This window comes from Scardinius erythrophthalmus (genome assembly GCF_964197995.2).
Source record: "Scardinius erythrophthalmus genome assembly, chromosome: 12".
In the NCBI taxonomy this organism is placed as follows: Eukaryota; Metazoa; Chordata; class Actinopteri; order Cypriniformes; family Leuciscidae; genus Scardinius; species Scardinius erythrophthalmus.
In genome coordinates, this window is record NC_138232.1 from 26,136,153 (window position 1) to 26,151,806 (window position 15,654).

At 37.9% G+C, this 15,654-nt stretch overlaps 1 protein-coding gene across 2 annotated transcripts in view; it reads right to left on the reverse strand.

Moving 5' to 3' along the window:
* The window catches only part of rptor (regulatory associated protein of MTOR, complex 1), a 425,184-nt gene that overhangs the window by 119,166 nt on the left and 290,364 nt on the right, over nt 1-15,654 (reverse strand). For both annotated transcript variants that reach the window (XM_081381619.1, XM_081381620.1), the window contains 2 exons: nt 7,466-7,566; nt 4,205-4,349 (listed from right to left, as the gene is read on the reverse strand). In XM_081381619.1, coding sequence (XP_081237745.1) covers nt 4,205-4,349; nt 7,466-7,566 — 246 coding nt within the window. The remainder of the gene's footprint in view (nt 1-4,204; nt 4,350-7,465; nt 7,567-15,654) is intronic.

Consider the following 15,654-nt stretch of genomic DNA (forward strand, 5'->3'; position numbering starts at 1 on the left):
TATTTAATTTAACCTTGAACCAGTGGCGTGCATTGTCGATTAAGTGGGTTTGTTTTGAGCCCCTGCTCCTTTAATCGTGAAATAGTCCTTTTCGGTCGCATTGCGGAGTCCCGCGGTACGTGATTTCCCCCGCCCCGGAATGCAATTTCGACCCTGCCCCCGCGAAGGTCTGTGCACGCCACTGCCATGAGCAGATTTGTTCATGGTTTTTGAGGACGGGGGCAAGTTACATAATTATCCATGTTGGGATCTGCCTAATTTGGCTAGCCATCTAGTGACAGATGGATCTGCACCAAAATACATTAAGTTTTGATTGGACACATTTCTTTTGACGTCAAAAGATACTGTATTGGAAGTGTTTTCACTTCCTTTTTAAAAATGAATTAGCCTATTTATCTCACTATACTAACTCTGTACAATTATACGGTTAGTTGCAATTACTGCAGCACAAGTTGAGAAGCACTGCTTTATAGTATCTGCATGTAATCTTCACTGCACTTCTCAAAGGCTGCATGTTAAATTATTACATAAGAACTAATCTCTTGACACTCCACATACATAAGCAGCACTGAACTTTTAGACCTCCATCACACACTGAGGTTTAACATTGCTTTTTTTTTTTTTAACATTGCTGTATTTTCCTTTGCCACATAGGCTGAGAGAATTGCTTTGATCACAGAACCCGCAACACTTTGGCTATATTTAATTCATGACATTACATAACACATCAAAAGTGTTGTCCACTGAAGAGCCAGAACTACAGCTGTGACTATAATACGCTTTGCTAGTCTCTAATCACCAGGATTTCTCCCAGCGGAATGTAAACATACAAAAAGAGTGACCCCACTATCATTAGGCCAGCTTCAATAGTGGATCATGACAACAGGCAACAGCATAGGGCCTTTCTTCAGGCTTTAATATCCTCACTCCACTGCTCTATTGTGTCTTGCAAGTTTTGCAGATTGATCTGCTTTTCCCTCTTATTACTATTATTTTGTGTTCTAACTTTTTCAGAGAAGCTCTATGTGCTATACTTCCCTTCCCACTGCTGCTTCAATGTGTCGTCCCATGAAAAAATAAAATAAATAATAATAATAATATATTTATTTTATATATTTATAATATATTTATAATAATATAGGTCTCCTCTGAGACCTTTATATTATTATTGTTTATATTGATTATTAATAATATACATTACTTGCGTAATATGCTGATAAATGAACCAATTTGTTGTACTAAATTAACATGTTGAATTGAAAGCCCTGATAATAATGATGGACACTGGACTGATCATTTCACAAAGATCATTCTCTCTGTCTGTTTCCTGTATTGTTTCTCACTCCTTTACTCCCTTACCTGCTTTATCATGTCTACTCCTAATAGCGGAAGGCACCATATTTCCTCTAAAATGTTCCCATAACTATTTCCTTCTTTACCAAATGTTCCCTCTGTTTCCGCCTCTCTCCATATCTCATCTCCTGTTTCATAAGCTCAGAAGAACTTTCTGCCTAGTGTAACTGAAGAGCTCTGATGGTCCATTATGAAACTGAAATCTATTACTCTCTTGCTAATGGCATGTTATGAGATTCAAACTTCAACTACTGTGAAGAACAAAGCACTGTTTCTATTCCATCATACACTGTTGAGGATTACACAATGCAGGTTTAGCCAACAGCATGATACTGATGACAGAAAACAGGGGGAGAGAGCTGGGGAATGAAGATTCATAATATAGTTCATGTAAAATGCAGAGGGAGAGAGCTATGAGTAAAATACCAATGTAAATAAATGAAGAGTGCCGTTCACTCGGGGAATAAAAGAAAATGCTGTCTTTCTCCGTGGGATGTTGTTTAAAACCTGGCGCATCGATTTGACTTCTAGTAGAAATATAATAAAACAGAATGTTACTGTTACTGAGAGGTTGTGACTTGAGTTGAAATAATGGTTACCTCAATACTGTAACCAGTAGTCAATAACGTTACCAGTGAAATTTCATGATTCACAATAAGAATTTTGCCACAGCAAAATAATGCGCTACTGAATACAAAACTTTAATTAAAAATAGAATTATATTATAATTTATTATAAATACATATTTATTTATTTTGATATTTATTAAATATCAAGAAAAACATTAACATATGAAACATTACTTTATATGTCATTGAAATATTACTTTAATTAAAACAATGGCATAAGGCCTTGAAGCAGTTAAGTATCTGGTATCTCATAATAAAGAACAAATAAATTGATTAAGATAAGTAAGTGTTTTTATCTTATCAGCATTGTGGTTTGATTAATATTAATGACACAATAGAAATAGAAACAGAAATATTTTGAACTAAGTACTGAGAAAGCATGGTACTTTTTACTTACATGGTAAAATCATCACCGACTAGCACACACATTTAGCCAATCAGCGATCAAGCAGGCAGACACGATTTAGTGCGATAAGTTGTAGCTGTACAGTATATTCAAGTGATCGCTAATGCTAAAGTGACATACATATACAGTAAGTTGTACCTACAGTAAAGAGTGAGATAGTGAGCAACTCTAAAAACGTACACGAGGTTGGAGATTACTCGATGGTGAATATAACTCTGAGAGGACAGCAGTTGAATGACTTGAATTGAAATCGAATATGGGACGATTCCTGTCCATGGTCATGTACACACTAGCCTAACCTGACATCTGCAAATTTTACACCGTCCAGACTGCATGCACTCTACTTGTCCCTGACAGCTTCTGAAAAAGGTTTGAATTAACGATGAATCAGTTTTGACTGCTAAATTCTTCGTTATGTTCTGCAATGTGTACTTCCGAGGGTTAAAGTCATCAGTTCATGTCTTGATTGCCGTTTTGACCGTGTCCACCTGGACATTTTAGTCATATTTGCTAATTCTCCTTAATTATTGTCCTGTTTTGATCCATTTCCTGGAAAATTGATTTATTTTTTATTTTATTTTATCATCGTTATTTTGTTTTAAGGAGATAAAAATGGTGCTTATCAACCTTGAATGACATGGTAATAAAATTATAATCACATTATTTTGGCAGTAAAATTTTGGCCGTTTTTTTCTTGGAGTGGGTGGGTTTTGGTGAGCTTTTGGGCTGGAAATCACCGTCCCAATCTGGCAACACTGTGCACCATTACAATACTTATAGGCAACTAGTCATCATATCTTCCGCTCCATGAAACACGTTAAAGGTTGTATCAGCGATTTCAGGCCCAAACATAAATGATCACATTCATCTAATCTTTCCTAACGATCCGCTAGCTACCCGCCCCATAAGCATGCCGTCAAAAAACCATGTCTCTGTAGGCAGCCTAGGCTCTGAGATCTGCACACAAAAACAGTTGGTTTCACCACCACTCAAAACCAAAATAAATAGTGTTCCAACCAATCACCGACAGGGGTGGGTGTTGTGAGGTTTTGCGCTCGTGCACGGCTGCCTATGACGGCTGCACGCAAAAATCTCACAACACCCACCCCTGTTGGTGATTGGTTGGAACCAGTAGTCAATAACGGCTGCCTACAGAGACGCGTTTTTTTGACGCCATACTTATGGGGCGGGCAGCTAGCGGATCGTTAGGAAAGATTAGATGAATGTGATCATTTATGTTTGGGCCTGAAATCGCTGATACAACCTTTAATGCTCAGTAGTACACATATATGGTTCTTTAATGTATTTGCATTGTACTAAAATGCGCTAATTTTCAATGGGCATACAGTATATGCGGCTGAAACAGGTAGCCTAGTGGCTAGTGCATCCCAAATATTTCAACATTAACATTTTAATATAACATTATAGTTATTATGGCGTTTAGAAAAATGTTTTTTGAGGAGGTGGGGTAGTGCACTATAGGCCCCTGTGGCGCCGCCTAAGCTTTTAATGGCATTTTTTTCCTTACATTACTTTTTCTTTTATACTTTAAGTAGTTTTGAAACCAGTACTTTTTACAGTACAGAGTAAAAAGCTTGAGTTGATACTTCAACTTCTACAGAAGTCTTTTTTAAACTCTAGTATATATACTTCTACATGAGTAATGAATGTGAATACTTTTGACACCTCTGACAATGAACAACTAAAGTATATGAGTCAGATACATCAAAACAATCAAATTTTTGTCCTGTCTGAACAAAGGTTGCACATATTGGGCAAAATAATGATGTATGTGTGTTCACATCCATACACTTACCACATAGCGTGCATGTATGTAGGTGGCAACCTGGGGCTGCTGACTGGTGTACAATTATATGACCTCATAATTCTCTCAGCCAAAAGGAAATTACGAAATAGACTGGCCACCAAAAGATCCTGACGAAATAATTTCTGAAAGAGATCTATAGAGAAAGAGAGAGAAAGATTTTTTGTTAAATGCTTTATGCGAACAGGTAACTTGATTAAAATCCTAAATTCTGTTGTGTGATATGCTCAGTCTTAATGAGATCCAATGATTATGATGTGTGTGCATGGCAGATTAAAGCCTGGGGATTTTCATTATGCAACTTTGATGCACAAAAATTTATTAAAGACTGTGAGAGGTTAGGATATACCCACAGAATCAGGCTTGGTTTCTCTTCAGTAAAGAGACAGAAGCAAATCTTCAAAGCTTGTGCTCTGTGCTGCTAGTGTTTGAGAATTTACATATATATCTTGTCCTTTAATGAAGAATACTGTACAAACTGCCAGCAAAGCATTTACAGAGCTTGCGAATGCACAAACAAGCATCATTATACTTCCTTATACAACAGTTAGTTTTGGTCCTGGAATCTGACTGGCCAAGCAAGCACTGTTAAAAGTGATGATATTCAGTATAAAAGCACCAGGATGCTTCACCATTTTTCTCACTTCTACTGTCTGTGTTTACTGCTGGAAGTCTGTGAGTAGCTCTGGGACATGCAACAGCTGAACTTGCTTTGACTTTTGGAACAATTTTGAATGAAGAAGCAAATATAAATTTAGAAAATGAACTTGCCAAATTTGTTCTAAACTAGGACTGAGCAATACATGGAAGATAAGTGACATTATCGCAATTTCTTTGCTGACAATATAAAATTAAGAATATTATGAATATCTATTCTTATACTATTTGTGCGTAACATGTTAAAAATTCATCTTATAATTAAGCAAATTTCAGGACTTTAAACACAATTTTTTTTTTTTTCAAGGACTAGGCCTACAATCAGAGATCTCATTTATCAAAGAATATCTTTCTTTATTATCTTTTAAATTCTAAAAAAGGTAAAAATAAAAATAAAAATAAACCAATAAAACAAAATGGTAAAGTGCAGCACATGCAATGACAGTGGTAAATTTAACCATTGAAAGACTTCTATGACAAAGATATCGGTTTCCTTATTGAAACTGATTTTTTTCTTCCATTAATATATGATTGACTTGAATAAAAGCTGTTTCATATACTTGGATATTTATATGAGAAATATCATGCTCATAGCCATGCAAAATGCCTCTATATCTATATCAGACGGACTGCAGCGTTAATTTTGTGTGAAAAGATTGTTTTATCAATAAAATAAAAAATACATTTCCCATATTGTCTTTCAATAATTCAAGCACTTTTCAAGTACTTCTTTATACAAAATGGCTGTTTCAAGGGTTTTCCAGAACCTAAATTTCAAAAAGTCAAATTCAAGTAATTCAACTACTTTAAGCACTGTGTACAAATCCTGTTGATTATAATTTGCAAGAATGCTGAGCTCAGTCAGTGAGATAATGCTAAAATGATTTTATATAGATACATTTAAGTAAATATGATTTCAAAGATTCATTTTGTGTTAGTTTAATAAAAACTTACAAGCAGTCATTAGCCCTATTCGCACTGGATTAGTATTATCTGGGGACCACGTGTGATTTAGAAATTACCCACCCAGATCTGATTTTCGTGTGGCGCATTCGCACGGGATAAACAAAGCCTGTGATTTTTACTTGATTTTACGGACTTATCCAGCCCGATCTCATGAAAGTGCGTATCTATACCACAAATTTAATTTCTCGTGCCATTTATATGGCAAAAATAGTTTTTGCCTGTATATGATACAGTTTTCGCGTGCATATGATACGCACTTTATGACGTGCAATACGCACGCACTCCACACTCCCAATCCTAAAATTTATAGTGTGTAGCATATGCACACACACAAAAAAAACAAACATTTTTGGGTATAAATAGCACGAGAAATTAAATTTGTGGTATAGGCCTTTCATGAGATCGTCATAAACAGAATAATGTTCCTTACCGCATGCTGCTGTGTCATTCATCTCCATCTAATCATTCTTTTTGCTCTTCTGATGGTTGTCAGCTTTCTCTTTCTGCAAATTGTGTATAGTTGAATGGTGTATAGTGATATGACCCAGCACCCAAAATATCATATAGCACTATCAAAACACTCCAACGCAGCCTCCATTATTCGCGAAAGATGGATAAAAAAGCGCACAGGAAACAAAAACCTTTAAAAATTATATAGCCTACGACCGCTGCCGCACAATCACAGAGATGCCGATTCGCACAGGACTAATATTATCACAGGACCTCGGTGTCCAGCGAAATATGGTAGGTCATTTGCGGGGGAATTTTAACTCTACAAATTACAGACATGGCCGATTCGCACGGGATTAAGATCACAGACAACCTCCGCAATTATTACAAATTACTAGAGGTCACCAGGTAATACTAATCCCGTGCGAATAGGGCTATTGTCTATTTTTTTTTAACTAGAGGTGATTTTGCAGTAAACAACATATGTAATTTGTCTTATCCAGATCATGTCTTTTTCATGGGGTTAAAAAAAAAAACTTTTTGCAAAAACATTGAGATGCATAATGAATAACATCAAAATACAGAAAAAAAATCAAGAGCTATATCACCGAGCCTTAATCTAAAATTGTTATTTTTTTTATCTCTTGAACTGTTAAAATCAGTATCAACATGTATAATCTGTGGTTTCCTCATGTGATATTGCATAGTTATGGATTTTCATAGAGGGCAGCAATCTATACCTATATCTATATAATCAAATTCACACTCAATCTTTTGAAGATGTTTTATTATAATCTTTTAAATGTTATTGGTTTTGTAGCAAAAAGAATATTAGTGGGGTAGTGGGATCAGAAAATTACTTAAAATCCAAAGTATTAAACTAAAATTTAATCAGAGTCATCTGCATACTGTAAATGCCACCACACTATGTGCATATTTATGTCACGTCACCACGTTAAGTGCATATGCAACATCTCCGCCATTTTTTGTTATTTTGTAGAACAAGAAACGTTAACAGGCAAATCTGGGTTCTGACTGAGCCAAGTCATTTAACAGATGTTGAATGATCAAAATGAATTTGTCACCCTTGTGGGAGGCCCTGAAAGGTCTTTGTTGTTGATTGACATGAAACTAAATCTTCAGAGATTGTTGAATAGTTGGATTTTTATCAGAACAAACCTCTCGGCAGGACGTTCCATGCAATTGTGTCAGTAATAGCTGTGAAAATCCAGTTCAGCTCTCCTAATGGTGTCCTTCTGTCATTCAGTCTGCCGGGGATCCTGAGAGAGATTAATAAGCACATACATGAAACCCAAAAAATCATATCAGCATTTCAAAATAAACTGAGATGTGATTGGACGTGAAGTGCTGTAAGTTTCAAACTTGTTGGTTCTCATTAGAGAGAAAGTATAAATATAAAAGCACAGTAAACTTGCTTGTTTTTGAACTGATTTGAACAAACACGGAGCTGACTTGAGCTGAATAATGACACCTTTGTCTGTTGTAGAGCTGATTTATAGTTGAATTAAGTACATTTTCACAATTGATGAACTTTGTAACATTGACACGGTAATTGAACTAAACACTGTCTACTGTAAAGCAGGTTTAGAGTTGAAATTAAATTTGTTTCATAATTACTTCACACAACTTCATGAATGAATTCCGTGACATTATTCTTAAGTTTTCTCTTCACCAAATCGCTCAACTCTGTCAACACAACTCGCTATGCACAGTGCGCAGTCTCTGCTTTGTATCTTCATTCAGATGGTGTGAAGAACTCGACCACAGCGTAGGCAAACCCGGCATTGTGATATTCATCACGGCGCTGAATAATATCCAGTATGTCCGTAAAAATGTGTTTTGAATTTGATGTGAGTAGGTTAAAACAATGGCAGGTAACACGCATGCTGTATGCCTATATGAGTGTGGTTTAACAATACTTATTAGCAAATAATCAGAATAATGAAAATTGCATGTAAACTGGAATGAAGAGTTCTGCTCATGTCATGTAAACATCTTACTGCAATTAAGATCTTACTCTGATTATTATTCAGGATTTGAAAGAATGACTAGCTGTGTTACAACTGTGATCAGTTTGGATTTTTGTACTAAGAGTTTTGAAAGCTGTATATTAGTTGATATGACAAGACTATATCATGTTTTCGCAATGTGCCAATAATCAATATTAAGAATCTATTGTTGCTCTGAATCCCTACAGTAAAGGTGGACTGAGGTGAGATGGTGCATAGTAACAGAGCTGCATAGGACTTCCAAAAATGCTGTTGCTATGCAACCATGACATCCTTTCTACTGTAATTCTAACACATTCTAAAAAACAACAAAAAACTGTTTCCCTTAAAGCTACACTGTGTAACTTTTTAAGTTATTAAGTTAACTTTTTATTCTTAGCAAAAAACACTTTATTCTATCAAAAGTATATGTGCTCATTCATGTGTAATTACTTCCACCAACTAATAAAGTATTCTCGTAAGCGTAAAATCTGCCATTTATAAAACATACGAACAAGTCGCTTGAATGGCGGAACCCATGTTGCGCCTCCATCTTGAAAATACATTCGCCAAAGAGGGACATACCTGGAAATTCAAGCTTCGCCTTTCACGTTCTTACACTCAGTGACACTGTGACGAATGCGAGGAGGAGATTACTTGCGACTGCCGGCAGATTTGAAAGATTGCTGAAGATGGAGGATCACGCCTATTTTCGAGGACATGTAGCAGAGTCGCCAAGGAAGTGAAAGAGAGAATTAAAACGTCAACGCTACAGGCAGCGAAATAGATAATTAAAACGTCAATGCTACAGGCAAATCAGCAAGACCAAAGTCAATATTGGAGTAACTTTTCCCAGATGGAAAGAGCCCATGAGGAGCACAGATTTTAAAACGGACGCCGAAGTAGCCTGCTTTCTTCTCGACAGGTAATTCAGCCTATTTGTGTAAACTCGAAGTTTTATAGTTGCTTGTCTAACCATAGCATGGTTGTGCATAATGCCAGAACGACCTCTAGTATAACTTGCGTTACTTTTCCTCGTGTCAATGGTGAAAAAGTATTGTTTACCTTGTAACATAAATCTGTGCTGCGACGGATCACAGATGATGAATAGTTTTAAAAGGCACAATTTTTGCGAAGTCAAACTGGAAGCCATGTTAATCTTGGAAAAATACGGCCACCGTAGGAGTTAAAACGCCCTCGGAATTGAAAGGAACAGAAACTAATACTCACTGGGTAGTCATATACAATTTCACCGCTAGATGGGGGAAAATATCACACAGTGTAGCTTTAAACCACAAAATACACACTGATCATTAACAATTCGATTGATAACAGAAATAAATGCATTAACTGCCAACTCTATTAAAAACTTTCCTATCAAACTTTCCCCTCTACTGTATCCAAATCCAAGTCTTGCAGCTTGTGAAGGTCTAGCAGAGGACTTGACATGCCCTTCAAGACCCAGAGTAATCCTAATTTTCGGAACAGGATCATTTGTATCAGGAACCTCAAAGGCTTTTCCAAAGGTCATAAGTAGTGTCATTGGCGAATTGACCTGTGCCCCAGCAAAAGGGCTACTGCTGCAACATCACTTAAGTCAGGGCCAGCCACACTGACAATTTCCCTCAGCTTCACAGTTCTAGAGGCAAACAACTTCTGAGTGAGGCCAGGCATTTGTTATATCGATCTTGACAAGGGGCTCCACCAAAAGCCAAAATAAGGAGTCTGAATTGTCCATTATCTCGAAAGTGAAGAGTCCCCATATTTGAAATGGTCCACAATAAAAAAGGAGATACGCCATTCAGGTACAACTTCACATAATCCAAAAAGAGACTAGTCTAAAGACTAGACAAGTCCAAGTCCCTCCACCCTTTGTAGAATGACCTTGGTCACGTTCCTCCACACCAAATCAGCAGGTCGTGTTAAAAATCTTTGAATGAATTGTAGACAAAAATGTTGCCATTCTGCTTGGCAAATGCACTAAGCCTTGTCCACCCTCATCATTAGGTAGAAACAATACACTTTGTGGAATCGATCAGCAAGTTCACTGGTCTCCAGGTCTTTATATCTTGTAATAATCGCGCTTCTGCAGCTTAAAGGCAACAACCCCTCAGATAGGCTCTCATTGAGAACAGCCAACAGGTCATTGCCCAAAACTGCCCAAATCACTCTGTAAAACTCCACAGAAAGTCCATCTATGCCAGGGGCTTTACCCCCCTCCATCTCTTTCAGAGCAATGAGCAGCTCCTGCTCACACACTGGCCTCTTCAGCTCCGCTTTTGAGCTCTCTGAAGCAATGGGTAGACCTTCGTAGAAGCAGACAAATCATCATCACTGTTGTACAGTCCAGCATAAAACCGTACTGCTCTCTTTCTTTTTTTCGAAAGGGTTTTGCTAGCTCCTGCCATCTTCAGAGCATAACCACTGCTCCTTGTGCCCTAATTCTTAATAGATCTATGAGAATAGATTTTTTGGGATTTAAGAGTCTCCATCTTTGGTAACATCACCCAAATCCTGTAATCAACTTTTTCAGTTTCACTGGCTGCTATACGAGAGAAAGAGAGAGAGAGAGAGAGAGAGAGAGAGAGAGAGAGAGAGAGAGAGAGAGAGAGAGAGAGAGAGAGAGAGAGAGAGAGAGAGAGAGAGAGAGAGAGAGAGAGAGAGAGAGAGAGAGAGAGAGAGAGAGAGAGAGAGAGAGAGAGAGAGAGAGAGAGAGAGAGAGAGAGAGAGAGAGAGAGAGAGAGATAGAACGATATATCAAAAAACAATTTCCTACTTTCAGTCTGTGACAATAAGAAAACGGATATTCTGGGAGGACAAAAGTCATTGCTCAACGATTTCAATTCTCACCTTAAGGGGTGAAGGTGATCTTGGTTTTCATCTCAGCCGCTGATCTGAGGTAATACCATGGAGAAGAACATTTAACCATGGCAGAAAACTGATGGGGTACAACACCCTGCTGTGTTTCTCTGTTTTACACAGATGTGATGAATCCACAATATAAAAATGATGCAATATATGTGGATGTGTATATATTAGAAGCTTAGAGAGAAAGATAACCCCTTACAGTTCTATAATAGTCTGAATAATGTTTCACATTTTAGATGATTTTGTGGTCATTCATGACCTTAATTTGATCAGATAAGACACATAAAAAGTGCAGTGCTGAGGGGCCTCCAAGACAGGGATTGAAAAACACAGACAATTTTCAAAATTGTACAAATAACTCTGACTTATAATCTCCTAATTAAAGTAAATATGACATTACTGAATGCTCCTTAAGTCCATGGTAACATCAGACATATCAGACATATTCCACGATGAACTGTAAATGTATTATTGATGGTATTATTGTAAATTGTAAGTGTTTAGGAACAGCATGCAACTCAGCCACGAAGTAGAAGACCACACAAAGTCACAGAGTGGCATCACCGAGGCACATGGTGCATAAAAGTCGCCAATGTTGGGTTGATTTATAGATTACAGTTATATAACTTCCATTGGCATTAATATCAGCACAAAAACTGTCTGGCAGGAGCATCATGGAATGGATTTTCATGGCGGAGCAGCTGCATGCAAGCCTCACATCATCAAGTACAATGCCAAGCGTCAGATGGAGTAGTTTAAATCTAATTCTGTGTTGAAAACCCTGTAACACCTTTGTGTTTCAAAAACGAGTCCTAACCTCAACCCCATCAAACACCTTTGGAATGAACTGGAACTGAGATTGCGAGCAAGGCCTTCTTGTCCAACATCAGTGCCTGACCTCACAAATGCTCTTCTTTTTGCTAGGTAGAGGTGGAGCTTAGCCTGCCTTTATTCTAGCTATCAGTGAAGACCAGTGTTGCCAACTTCACAACTTTTCAGACATCTTTAGCGACAAATCTAGTGACTTTTTGGACAAACCGTTGCAACTTTTCAAATGTTGCCAGTACTGTCCTGCAAGTGTCAGGTCTTGCTTTTTCCCCTGCACTCAGACCTTTCTCTGCATCTTCTCTGTTCAGTGAGTGGCTGAGAGCCGGAGCAGCACATTCCATTGACCAAACGGCAGCTGACATAGAAGTGAATGAGTTGCGCATGTGCACGCTGTGTTGCCAAGGGTCAATCCCTTATCAGCTTCTACTTTGTTTTAAATTTAAACAATTAAATTTGACAATTTATTCTTGCCATGTACTTATATTACTTACTCACACTGCAGACAATGCAGACACATAAGTGACAACCAGTCGAAATGATTCCATTATGGACAAATTCATCACACATGCCAAATTGAGTTGTGGCGACGATGTGTCGTCAGCACCAACCCCTAAGAAAGAATGACATTAGCAATTTTCAGTTAGGCTTTTCAGGTGGCTGGGACAGATTTTCAGCACTGGGGACAGAAGCCCCAGTGCGTTATGTCCACAGATTTGCTGGCAAATGATAGCATGAAGCCATGCAAGCTGAAGTGCCATTTAGAAACCAAACACCCGACACTCAAAGACAAACCCTTAACATTTTTTCAAATTATTCTGGCCTTGCACAACAGAAACGCAAAATCAACAAACACATATCAGTGTTTAACAGGTGTCTGGAAGTGTCCTATATGTCTCGCAAAGTGTTCCTAAATTAAGAAAACCTCACAATTGCAGAGGCGCTAACCTTACCTGCTGCCAAATATATCTGTGGAGAGAATTTCGCACAACAGAATGGTGATATCCCCCTTTCTAATAACACTGTTAGGTGCCGCATATCTGACATGGCAAGCCACGTTAAAGAGCAATTGCTAGCTAACATCATACAAAGCCAGTACTATGCCCTGCAGCTTGAGACAACTGATTTTGCAGGGTGAAGAATCCAAATTTAAGAATATGTTTAAGATCTGCTGATCTTACTTCCTTACATAACATCACATGAAAAACTAAGGTGAATTACACTGTATTGGGCATTCAAGGTGAACATGATGGCATCAATTTACTGATCAGAAGTCAGCTTTAAGTCAGCTGTCTAAACATTGTAATAGTCTTTGATCTTCCAACTAACAGTTGGACTGTGTGTGAATGTTACCTAGTCTAAGGTCTTGTGACCATTTGTTGTGTATACCATTTGGGGGGGGGGGGGGTACCATTATCTCAGTTGGGGGCAATTGCCTCTATTGTCTTTAGATGATTAGATTTAGTGGTTACTTCTAAGGCTGTGTGTATGTTTAGCACCTTTAAGGACAGCCCACTGAAAGACCTATAAAGAAACCATGTAAAGTTTGTTAGCCAGAATGATTTGGGAAGAACTGCAGCCGCGTACAGCGAAGTCCTCAATAAAGAATAACTTTGTTTGAACGTGATCCCCAACGTCTCCTGGTCTCTTGCTTCGACGAAGAAAAAGTTTTCAACAATTTGGTGCCGTGACCCGGATGGAGAAACTGAAACTCAACAAAGAATGAACTTTCCAGACGGAACCTTGAAAACTTCAAGCTCAAAGATCTCAACGAAGCTGACTGAGTTCCAGACTGAATCTTCTGAATCCAGATTGAAAACTTCAAGCTCCAAAAAGATCTCAAAGACTGAATTTTTTCCAGATGGAATCTTTCTCTACAAATGAAAGACTCGGTGAGTTTCACTCCATTAAAAGAACCAATGCAGACCAGTACAAATGTTTTCCTCTGCGCCGTTCAGAAAAGTAGTTAACAAACAGCTGTAGAGTTTGGTTAACTAAAGATAAACCTCTAAAAAGTTTTTCTTTTAGAGATGAAATTTACCCCCTGTTATTGGCAGGGAAGATTAACAGTTACATGTTAATATTGTGTGTATGCTCTTGCTAGAGAAGACCTATCTGTAAGCTAGAGAATTAGCTTTAGAATTAGATTAGCCTCATGTGCTAATAAGATTGTACCCTCTGTTTGCAAGACAGTAGAGAGAAGTTTTTTTAGTGTTTTGTGATTAAGTAACAAAGGAAGTCACAAAATGGTTAGAAGGAATGCTAGGCTGATACCCACGACAGAGAAAGGTGGATTAGCTAGCCCGTTATGGACAGACAATGAGTTTAAGTCCTTGTTAGGAGAATGCATGGACTCAATCGTGACTGAGGAAGTCAGATTGAATTTAACAAAGAAATTTGGCATTGATGCAGTCAAAGTTTGGTCAATTGAAGATTGTAAGAAGGTACTAGGAGCAAGTATTCGCAAGAACGATATGAAAGCTATTATCTGTTGTTACCGAGAATTTAGCTTATCCATTGCACAAGAACAAGCTCGTTGTATTGCTACGTTAAACGATCAGAACAAACAATTGCAGACTCACATGTCCTGTCTCAAGACAAAGGTGGGCCATAACAAAGCCTCAACCAAATGTGATTTAGAAGACCAACAGTCAGATGAAAGCTATCCTGATTTACAGTCTTTTGATAGTATAGAGGACAATGTCAATGCAGATGTAAATGTAGTTGAAGTGTGCGTAGCTAGACAAAAGCCTCAGGGAAAAGGTGTTGATACAGTTCCATGTGCAACCCCCATATTGCAGCCACAAGCAATCAAAACATCTTTAGGTCCTAAAGAGATTGAGAGAATTGCTGAAAGTTTGCCATCAGTGCAAAGAAATTTTTCTAAGTTTAGAAGAGCATTGATCAGCAAAATGCGGCTCTATGATATGACTCTAGCTGAAGTCACCCAGCTAATATCACAGATCTTGACTGAGTCAGAATTCAATGATTTTGAAAGTGCTGTAAATAATTCTGAACTGCAACAGGCCAGTAAAGATGAATTGAGAGAGGAAGTTGTTAAAGTGTTAAAGAACATTGTTGGACCGAAAGTGGACTGGTCAAAGCTCACTAATTGTGTACAGAAGAAGGATGAAACTGTTTGTGAGTACACAGAACGATTCTGTCAGACCGCTGCCGCTTACAGCGGAATTGCCGACACTCCAGAGAAAGTGTTAGGTCATAATGGTCCTCTAGTTCGTGCATGGTCCGATGGTCTTTTGTCAGAACATAGAAATGCATTGCCTTTCTTAGATCTTACATGGTCAAATAGAACCCTGCAAGACAACTTGGACAGTTTAGCTATGTGGGAAAGAGACTTTGATGTCAAGGCAAGAGTAAAAATTGCAGCAGCATCCTTTAAGGTTAACTCAGAGAAGCCAAAGAAACGCAAAAGTCCTAGAGAAGCCAGTTGTTCTTACTGTGGCAAGCACGGACATTTTGGAAAAGAATGTCGAAAAAATAAAAATAACTTAAGACAAGTTAACAATGTTATGCAGCTCTTACTACATTTGTTTGCTACTTTGAAGCAACCCCTCCCCTCGTCACTGGACTCGTGGGTAAGCTTTTTGAGGTGTTAACAATTTGGGCTGTGATTGCTTAATCTCCCCAGTAACTTACAACAAAGAT